Here is an 11,063-nt window from a genome sequence, read left to right on the forward strand (position 1 = left end):
GGGGTCGTGGGTAGCTGGCGGGTGTCAGGCAACCCTGCGCTCCNGCTACCCCGGCGCTGATCCGAAGGTGGAGAATTTATCGAATTTTCTTGGGAGCTCTTGGGCCAGCCAGCCTGGAATGCAGGACAGAGCCTGAACACCAGCGCGGCCGAGCTCCTGCAGCCTAGCTCCGCCAGCCGAACTCCCGACTCCAGCTCCGGGAGAGCTCTTTCTGAGCCTCGAATTAGCATTTTCTTAATGTGTAACTTCAAAGGGTTTTTGCTATTTTGAAATTTTAAAAATATACTTACTGATAAAATAATTTCTCTCCTAGAGATACTGGTCTTTTTTCAGTAAACGTATAGTTAGACAATGTACACAGATATATAAAGCATTTTAAATACTCTCTCACTTGTCAGGTGGTATCATATAAGAGCTTTTGAATGTATTTCTTAATGATTCATTTTTAATATTTTGTGTTCTTTTATTGTGATTAATTCCAATATTTTGTATGTTTTGAAACAATTTAGTATTCCACAGTAGATATAGGATCCTCAATTATGGATAGAATCAAATATTCATTAACATATTTTTAGGGTATGAAAGGATATGAATATAAAAGTTGTACAATTTTTATGTATTATTTGATTCTCAAAATACTCAATATTATTAATATGTTTGATGTATAAAATGTATTTAAATAATAAATATTTAAGGGAAAAACTAAATAACAAACAAAAACAAAACAAGGAGGTGCAGAAGATAGCAAATAGACAAGGAAGAAGTTAAAAGGATGTGTTAGTCCATTTTTCTTGGTAAGAGACATGGAAAAAATATGTTAAATATGTTAAATTATTCAAACTATTACCTATATCAGACTATTTTTCAATTTACTTACTTATATACAATGCAAAAATGATCTTTATTTCTGCCGAGTGAAGGTTCTGGAGTTGTATTATCATGTGATTCATTTTCTCCCTGTTCTGACAGGTACACATGCTAGACTCTCCACCAGGCACACACGCTTTGAGGAACAAGTTTATAACATTCCAATCCGCATCAATGATGGGGGGCAGCCACCCATGGAAGGGATTGTCTCCTTACCAGGTAGGTACCTTGTAAAGGTGATGTAGGATATCGGGTACCATGTGCAGCTTAAGAAATGCTTGTCTTTAAATTGGGATTTTGCAACTATTCACTTAAAAAGGTAACCTATGGAACCCTGTTCTGCTTTTTAGTTACTTTCTGCCGGTGTGTGGAAGGAAGCTGTTTCCGGCCAGCAGGCAGACAGGATGGGATACCCACTGTGGGCATGGCAGTTGGTATACTTCTGACCACATTTCTGGTCATTGGTAAGTATGACTTTTCAGAGCCAAGGTTTCCTGTCCCCAGCCTCAGATGTGAGCTCATCATGCCATCTCTAGGGGTGCTCTGGGGGTTTCTTGCCTTGGGTACCAACCAAGAATACAAGTCACCAGTCAATCACATCAAAGTATCCTGGTTGAGAATACTGTGTCAAAGCTCCCATCTTCCTGTCATTTCCTTGCTTGGATTTTCATGCTGACATTTATACCAGAAGGCTCTTTATTAACCAGCCATTCTTTATTGTAGCAAATGTCTAAGACAATCAACATTTTAAAAAAGTTTCTATTTGGTTCATGGCTTCAGTAATTTCAGAGGTCCACGATTGACTGGCCTGTTGCTTGGGGGTCCACAGGAAGATAGTACTTTATTGAGGAAAGCTGCTCACCTCCCTTTTGGGAACAAATGAGAGAGGGAGCGGGAAGGGGCTCAGGTCCTACTGTTCCCTTTCAGGGTACAGTCTTCAAGCTGTCTAGGGGAGGTCATCTGTTGATAATGCTGAATTGGGAACATTTGAAGGCCATTTAAGATTGTAACCATATCAAACTTTACACACAAATTGCTGCATTTTGGGCCAAGTTACCAAGCTCTTATGAAGGAGAAAGAAATTAGTCTCTATGACCTGCTGTGTCAGGCACTGAGTTTATTAGAACTGATATCATGATGGGCAAGGCCTGCATTGACCCTCTACCCCTGTTGGAATAGGGAGGGGTAGGCTGTGAAATGAAGATTCTGTGACACCTGAGATGTTGCCGAGTTTCCCTTTGAGTTATTTTCATAACTCTGGCCTCTGCTTCTTTACAACCTGGAGTAATTTCACAGCATCATGGCTTTGACTCTTCCCCTAGCTGGAGAGCAGTCTTCTGTCATGCATGAAGAGCAGCTGGCCTCCTTGAGAACGCTGTCTGCTGCATGTGAGCGACCCTTCTTTTGAGAGGGACTTGCTCTGTAGTCCAGACTGGCCTTGAACTCAGGCAAGCTCCCAGCCTCAGAGCTAGATTTTGAGATATTGTTTACTTTATGCCTTTTATTGTTTTTCCTACCCACCTTGAGAAGATTGAGTTTATGTGCCACATTGAAATTTTTTCATACAGCCTCATTCCCATGATCCTACTCTAAGTTAAAGAATGGGCAGTTTTGAGGATATATAGAAATAGAATTGACAGGGCTATTTTTGTTTTGTGCCCTTATTCTTTTCGAATGGGGGCATGTGAATAATCACAAGATTGTCAGCAAGTGTCTGAATGTCTAGTCTTCTTGGCTATGGTGCCTTCTGTAAGCTTATTGATGACCAATTTCCTTACAGTAACTCCACACTTTTCCTAGTGGGCTCTGACAGTTGAGATTAGTGCTACAAAGCACAGTGTAGTCCTGTAAGAGTTCCAAGAAGTAAGAGAAACCAGAATGAGTAGGCAGGCCACTGAAGGTCCCTCAGGAGAGGCTGGCACTGCGGGGAAGGTCCCCAAGCTGCGCATTTGACAACTGCTCAACCAGTAAGCTGCATGCTGAGCCCTTGCTGTGAAGTTAAAATTGTTTCAACATCAATTTTAAATCATAAACAATTCATATTTGGTAGGTACAATGAAAGTAGACTAGGTAGGTGGGCAGGTCTAGATAACTCCCTGGTTATGATTAGACGTTTTTCTCTAGGGAAGAAAAACTAGAATCAATGTTTGGGTAGATACGTGGTTCAGACAGACTTATTTCCACATTCTTTTCCCTCCGAGGAGTTATAGCACTGGCTCCTCTACTCCCTATTGCCAGCCTCCAGGTTAGTTATAACTTTGGGCTTCCTATATACTCATAACAAATGACCTCTTTACTTATCCAAGAGAGCCAATGCCCAGAGCTCTATACTCACTAGAACAGCGTAGCACTGTTTACACAAATGGTGGTTCACAAGTCATTCCCCACTCCTACCCTATAAGTGACTATGTTAGGACATCTGAAGACTGTGCTTGTTTGACCCTGCATTTTCTCTTTTCAGGTATAATTTTAGCAGTTGTCTTCATCCGCATAAGGAAAGATAAAGTTGAAAATCCGCAGTCCCCTGAGAATAAACCTCTGAGAAGCTGAATTTGAAAAGAAATGGTCAAGTCTGTGCACCAAGCACTATATCAATGCCTCAGCTGTTTAATTTCATCCAAAATGTGAACTATAATTGGTAGAGTTTATGCATCATGGGCTATATCTGGTCCCCAGCTGTTTAATCTCATAATTTCATCCAAAATGTGAACTGTAATTTCTCTGATGGCATGCCCTTCTTGTCCTGCAACATTTTATGCTACTTAGATATTTTATGTTCTGCAGACATTAGAGTTATTCTCCATTTCCCCATAACATTTTCCTCCTTTACAAAAGCCTTAGCTTTATAACTTGAACCTTCCCCTCTGGGCAGGAAGAGGAGCTGAGTACACACCCTGTGTGTTGTTGCTTCAGAGACATAGCTATTATCTATCACCAAATTTCCTAGGTTCCACTTATCCTTTCTGTTTCAGCCTGTGCTCCTTCATCTCTTAGCATTACACTGAATTTAAAATGTGTCAAACAGAAGAACAAAGTGAAGTCCTGGTTGGGGGTTGGCGGGTAAGTGGGTGCCTTGTTCTTTAACATGGGCAACAGCTTCTCTGTGCTGTTAATGTCGTTAATGGCGGTCCTCCAACTTGGCTATGGTGTAGATGCTGGTGAGGTTATCAAATTCAACTGCTCTATTTCAAGAAAGATCTACTTCCTACAGCACAGGAACTGGGGAGCTGTCTGGTTTACTCACTACCACATGCTTACATACCTGTTGTACACGTTTTATTTGTATATTGAAGTTTTGTTATATATTTATCACATGGAGGAAACAAGAAAGCATGAAAGTGGTAAAGAGATCAGAAAAAATGTTGGTTTCAATTGTTTTTATTTCTCTGATCTGTTTTATTGCATTTGTGTGTGTGTGTGTGTGTGTAGAGAGAGAGAGAGACAGAGAGACAGAGAGACAGACACAGAGACAGAGACAGAGACAGAGACAGAGAGAGCTAGGTATGTCCACAAAGTAATGGTTATTTGTTGTTTTTCAAAACTGTCTGACATATGGATTTAGTGCAAGAGGAAGGTGGGGGGGAATCAACAATTTTTTAAATCATTGCTCAACTGGACTTCTAGACACAGGGAACTCTGACAGGTCCTATTCAGACTTCCCACAGATGTCCCTGGGGCTCAGGGAAGGCAGAGGCACTGTGGCTAGGAAAGCTGTCCCTCCACTTAAAAGATCCTTCAGTCAATAGTGGCCTGGGTCATGCTGCCACCTCCAAACTCGTGAACCCCATGATAAAGCTGAAGAGGTTCTGGTTCTCTCCCACTCCGTCTATTTCCTTGTAGGTCAGAGCCAAGCAACTCAATGGTCATGTCCACCTTCTTTAGAAGAGACTCTCAAACATGACCCTCTGTGCATGTACTTGGAGAAATGGCTAATTAATATCCTTGACAAAGTTTTAAAAGGATAGTTTTATAATACAATTACTTTCTATTTTATTGATTCATCCATGTTTTGATTTTCTTACCTAGCATGGCGTAGCTAATTAGCATTTCTAAATGACTTGCTGAGGAAGTGCTATGTGCTAGTCATTTGTACGCTATCTGGGCTCTTAAGGTCAGGAGGATAGCTTTCTCAGATGATTTCTAGGCCTAGGAACTTAATGGTGATGGCTAAAATGCAAATTGTAGTTCAGGTTCCATGTGATGTTTGTCCTGAAAAAGTCACTGCTTCCTTTGGAGATAAACAAAAGCCCCCTTTGCTCACCCTAGGAGAACTAGCTGAGAGAATAGAGGGGCAGGAAAGTCACAGGAAGGCAGGTTCCTGCAGCCAGGGCTCATCGGACACAGGAGAACATTTTCATGTTTGTCATTGCAACAGCTGGGCTGATGTTGATGGCTGGAATCCAGTGCTCCATTTAGAAGAGAAGGGGATGTGTATAGGGGAGGTGGAAACAAAAATAGCATATGTGCTTACCCTGTGTTTGTAGTTACTTTTAAATTAAGCACAAGACTGAGAGGAAACAGCAGTATTTTTGGTAGCATAAACCAATACTGCCTCTTTGGCACTTGGCCAAGAGTAGATCCCAACTGTGGAATTTCCTGAGGCCTCTGTTTAGGCGCAAACAGAGGTGGTCATGGTCTTGGTACATGGGCCACATTGGGAATCAGAGAAAGGGTGTTGGAGTAACTAGGTCAGTCATGGGTCAGAATGGGAAGATTGTGGCTAAGGTTCTCCCTTCTGCAAGGCAATCTCTGATGGCTTTGTGGAACATACAGAAAGGGCGGTGGGATTTGTGTGTAAACAAACATGACTGTCCTTGACAGGGTCTTAACATAGTTTGTCTTGAACATTGACCCCCAAAATTTCCACAATGTTTACATTCTTTGTGGCTGTCTATCTCTCTTCTCAGGCCAGCTTCTTTGGCAGGACCACACTCAGGCAAGAAACTTAGAAAGTGTTGTGTGAGCTCTAAAGGGCACCAATATGCTCTAGGATGTTCTCTAGAACCTTAATGTCTGGACTTTCAAAAAGCAAATCTCTCCTCCCCTTTACAAGACCCTACAGAGGAAAGACAGGTGAAGACACATAGGTCTTTAGGAGCAGGTGGGAAGAGTCAAAGATGGAAGTGTGATAACTGATGAGGGAGAACGGTCCTCAGGAGCTCCAGGCCATCATAGTCCTAAGACTGTACTAGACTGATGTGGAATCCCACTGTAACAATGTCTATTGTGGGGCCACTGCTGGCAAGAAATCACTCAGCTCCAGGATAACCATGCTTTGCTGAGAGTATGAAGACATGGTCCCAAAATTATAGCAGCAGGAGACTACAAATCTGCCAGCTTCCCCAGCAAAGTCTGTCTATGTGTCTACTCCCTTTGTTGCTGTTTTGTTGGTCTCTCTGTCTCTGTCTGTCTGTATCTCTCTCTCTTCTCTCTCTCTCTCTCTCTCTCTCTCTCTGTGTGTGTGTGTGTGTGTGTGTGTGTGTGTGTGTGTGTGTGTATTTGTGACCTGGTGCATGTGCGAATATGTGCACATGTAGAGTCAGAGGCTGACATTACATGTCCTCAATTATTCACTTTTTTTTGATAAAAGGTCTCTCATTGAACTTGAAATTCATGGATTGAGTACCAATGATCACAGAAACCCCAAGAAAGTACCCTATTAGAACTATGTTATAGGTAGGAAATTCATGGCTCAAGGGTTAAGTGATTTCCCCAAAGTGCATAAGCTTGAAGCCAGAATAAAGAGACAGTGTGACTCTCTTTTCAGATGCTGTTGGCCATGTTTGACTCTTGTGTTTTCAGATGTGCTCCATGCTGTTGGCCCACCTTTGGGAAGGGAGGTAGTGATAAGTCCACTCACCCAAACCATTCTTGCCCACTGAACTCTCCATTTCCTTGGGGAAGCCAGAATGAGGGCTGGATGTAGCCAACACAAAGAAGGAGACCCTAGAGACTCTCATAGCTCATCTGAAGTGAATGATGGGCAGAAAGTTTCTGGAAGAATGAGCACATGACTGTGACCTGTGAGTCATTCCCATTGCTCAGTCCACTCAGGCAAAGCTCTGGGCTGGTGCCAGGAGGGCAGCACAAGTCTTGGCAGAACCCCAAGAATCGAATGAAGTATATAACTGGGTCCTTTCGCTGGCCTGCTTGCTCTGACCCTCTCTTTCATCTCCTTCCTTCTTATTGTTGCTCACCAATCTTTGGTCCCTCTGCCTATCTGCTGCTTCCTTGAAGCTATGCTCTCTCTATTCCTGTTCCTTCAGTGTATCTCTGTGTGCAGTATTCTACTCCCAGCCCCTCGTGTGGTTGTTTTTCTGTGTTAGAGCTCAGTTTAAAGGTCGTCTCCTCAGAGACGTTCTTCCTGCCACTTTCCAGCATAGCACTTTGTGAATTTTTTTCCTATGATATTTCACAACATGTAATTACATCTTATATTAGTTTGTATCTTTGGATCAGGGGCCTTATTGACTGCCATCTCCCAGCAGGGGGTTTGGTGCCTGCCATACACATAAGGAACTCTATTGTGAATTAGCAACTGGGTTAGTTTATTTGACAACAGAGTTGGAAAGATGGCTTAGTCTGTAATGCATTTGTCATGCTAGCGTGAGGACCTGGGGGGTTTGGTGCACAGAACTCATTTTAAAAACTGTGCATTGTTTTGTGCTTATAATCCCACCATTGTAGAGGTGAAGACAGCTAAACATATGGTTTAGCCTAACTGGTAAACTCTAGGCTATTGATAGACACTGTCTCATCAAAACAAGGTGTATGGTACTTGAGAAATAATATCTGAAGTTGTCCTCTGACTTCCACATACATGTGCACGTATGACATGGCCCACTATGCATCTGCACACATGTTAGCACAAATACAAAGAATCTAATTATAAAATCAAGATGTATATATGACACAGGAAGCAATTTGGTGAACAATGTAAAGAACTCAGGTGTGCTTTACTGTCAGGATGCTCTACACCTGTAAGATGTGAACACAGTGGGCAGATTCCAGAACTATGGGTAGCCAGAGAGAATAAAGGGTAGTCCTCTATTCTCTGTGGGTTTGAGGCTCCTTCATTATTTGGATCCATTCTGGCTTCCATGATCACCTGGTCCCTCCTTCCCCTTATTGGAATACAAGGCTAAGACCATAAAATTTTATTTGGCTCCGTCTAGTTTAGTTTGAGGGACTCCCTTGAGGGATTGTGGAATTGGCCTTGAGTGAAGTCCTTGGCACAGGAAGAAGAATGTTCTAGAAACATGGCTATAGATATTTTCCTCACTCTTGAGTCATATGACAGAAAATCCCTTGTCCAGAAAGACTCTCATGTGGCTATATTTTAGAATTCACTCAAGTTTTTTTTAGAAATATACGCAGACCTCACCAATTATAGTCTATTCTATTAGTCCTTATTTTAGAATCCCATTTTAACACTGAAATGTGTTTCTGCTATTTTGGATTTCCATATTATAGATATTGACAGTAAGAAAAAGTGAAAATTTGTCACCTTTGCATGTCCTGGTTGGTAGTCAGCAGTCTGGAGAGATGCCTCTTTATAGCCCATCAGGTCATTCTGTCACTATGTGTTCATGTGCTTGCCTCACCACATCAATCCCACATGCTGAGATCTTGGAGTCAGAGGTCATGTGTCATTGTCTTTGTGAGTTTTCCATGGACTCCTGGAATGATCTTTACTATGACAGATGCCTAAGAAACATTGAACGAAGTTGGAGGACTCTCGGGTCTTGGAGAAGCTGCATTTTCTGTTTGCTCTTTTGGGTGGTGGAGATTGTTTCTGTTCCCTTGAGTTCAAAGTTGTCATCTGTTAACCATTTGCAACACATAGTATGAACTGGAAGTGTCTCTGTCTACAACCTGTGGTGCCATCGGGAGATGGCAGAACCAACATTTAGGAAGTAGGGTCTGATAGAAAGAATAATTTCTTATTATTAAATCTATGTCCTAAGGAGATATTTGAGACATTGCTTCCTCCTCCCATTTCAACAATAACTGGTCATTATAAGGTAACTTTGTTCTTCCATCACGCACTTGACCCCATTACCCCAAGCATCAAAGACAACGGACAACAGATTGAAACCACAGACAAATCAAAATACAGCTCTTCCTTTTAAGTTGATTTCCTCAGTTATTTTGTCACAGCGATGAAAAACTGGTTAAAACACCATATAAACCATATAAAAAAGAAATCTTAACCAATTTGTGTTTTGACTTCACCATCTTTTCCTTATCAGGAATTAGACCAGATTGGACAAGAGCAGAATGAGCCCAAAATAACTTTCACCAGTACTAGAACAATTCAAAGCTCCTAAGGAAATAGCAACACTTTTTGGAAGCTTCTAGCTGCTCCAGAGTTTGAAGGGAATATTAATTGCTACATTTTGGCAAAGACAAGGTCATCTGACAGGGCTAGGGATGAATCATTCAGGTTAGTGCTTTCTGGAACTCTGCCATGAATGGTCTTCTTTTTGACATATGTTCAGCTTCTTAAAACAGCTTAATTTTAATAATATTTCTAGGGTTTCCCATATTAATAATATTTAGAATACAAAGGAAGTATGGCAAAATTCTCAAGGTCAAAAAAAAAAAGAGAGAGAAAAGAAAGTAATGAAGTGTTCCTCTCTGTAGTGGGAGTGATGCCTGCTGTCCCTACAGAGCTCTCGCAGAGCAGGGTGTGTGCCCCGAGTCAGCGAAGGAACCTCATTAGATTTCCACAGCTTAACCCATGAATGACCATTATTACCTTCTTATCCATAGAAGCAATCGCAACAACTTTTGCTGTTACAGTTCCCATTCCATTTACTTTGTCTTTTCCATCTGGTCTTTGTGTGTAATTCTGGATGTTCCCAGATTCTTGGTTCAAGGACTCCTCTAAATAAGAATTTATTTGGAACTATTTATTGGTTTATCCAAGGGTAATCTCAGAATGATTAGTCCATATTTACTGTAATGTTTGCCCATCTTAGGCCAATCTTATTTCTGCTTTTTTATCATAATCAGAGAGAGCTTCATTCTAAGACCAAGGCACTAAGATCATCTCTGTGAGGCCCGGTGGTGGGATTGCAGAGGGAGCTGGTAAAGGCTTCACAACAGCTGGGAACAGTCAGTCAAGTGCAACAAAATTCATAAACCATGTTAGGAGTTTTGGTGCCCTGGAAAAAACTCCCAAATGTTCCAATCATTAAATTAGTTGCCTTAAATCACTTTCAGATGAACAAATTCAGGACAAACATGACCAACTTTTAAATGGAATCATATGTTCCAAGAGCAAAATGGAAAACAAAAAGATGAATAATTCATCCTTCCCCACCTGCTTTTGAAGGTGTTGTCAGACTGGGTAGCAACAGGATGGGGGAGCAGACGTCTTTGGCATGTCTTCCCTTGGAGACTACAGCCTGAATATATACAACCTTAGACCATTGATCTAAAGGAATCTAATCCATACAATGGCTGTGCCATCTAAAGTAATTGATTTCAGGGTCTCTAATATGTGTTATATGGTCAGTAAATGTTCATTTGATTGAAAAGTGAATACATGAAATACAGCTTCCTGTGAAGAGGATAAAGGAAGGATATACTTCAAAAACTCTGGAAATTTGTTCTAGTAAAACAACTCTTTACATGTGGCTGGAAACTTACTGAGAGTGTAACAGAAGGTCACAGACAGTAGCACTGTCATCACTGTCACCAACAGTGTTAGGAGCAGCATCAGTAGATACTGGCTCCTCCCTGTAGCATGAGCACACACTGTCGACACCAATATAGAGGAGCACACTTGCTCTCCCATCATCTGCAACAACAAGAGACTTAAGGGAAGAGCCCAAAGGCAACACTGCCTAAACAACTGGTGAGATGGAGGTCTCCACAGAGTTAATGTGTACTTTGCTCTCTTACCTCACAACTTTAAGTTTTGGTAGAAAAGTTCCAATCTAGAGCGGACTCTGGTAGTCTGACTGTAATCTCAATTCCTGCAGAGGCACTCCACAAGATCAGGAGCTGAAGGCCAACTGCATAGCTAATTCAAGGCTGGTCTGGACTACTCGTAACCCATTCTCAGAAACAAAAAGCAAAAATAAAGGAAATCCTAATAAAGTCCAATGCAGTTTGATTAGAGAGACAAAATAAGGCAACGAGTTAATACCCAAATAGTTTCCGAACTGTGATTTTCCCCAGTCTGT

At 41.5% G+C, this 11,063-nt stretch overlaps 1 protein-coding gene across 1 annotated transcript in view; it reads left to right on the forward strand.

The window, feature by feature from the left end:
- Cdh17 (cadherin 17) overlaps window positions 1-4,248 on the forward strand; it is a 62,516-nt gene extending 58,268 nt beyond the window's left edge. Inside the window, exons 16-18 of the mRNA XM_021161068.1 lie at window positions 970-1,086; window positions 1,218-1,331; window positions 3,329-4,248. Of these exons, the coding sequence (XP_021016727.1) occupies window positions 970-1,086; window positions 1,218-1,331; window positions 3,329-3,417 (320 nt within the window). The 3' untranslated portion in view covers window positions 3,418-4,248. The remainder of the gene's footprint in view (window positions 1-969; window positions 1,087-1,217; window positions 1,332-3,328) is intronic.
- Window positions 4,249-11,063: the final 6,815 nt, after the last annotated feature.

Source organism: Mus caroli, chromosome 4, assembly GCF_900094665.2.
Source record: "Mus caroli chromosome 4, CAROLI_EIJ_v1.1, whole genome shotgun sequence".
Lineage (NCBI taxonomy): Eukaryota > Metazoa > Chordata > Mammalia > Rodentia > Muridae > Mus > Mus caroli.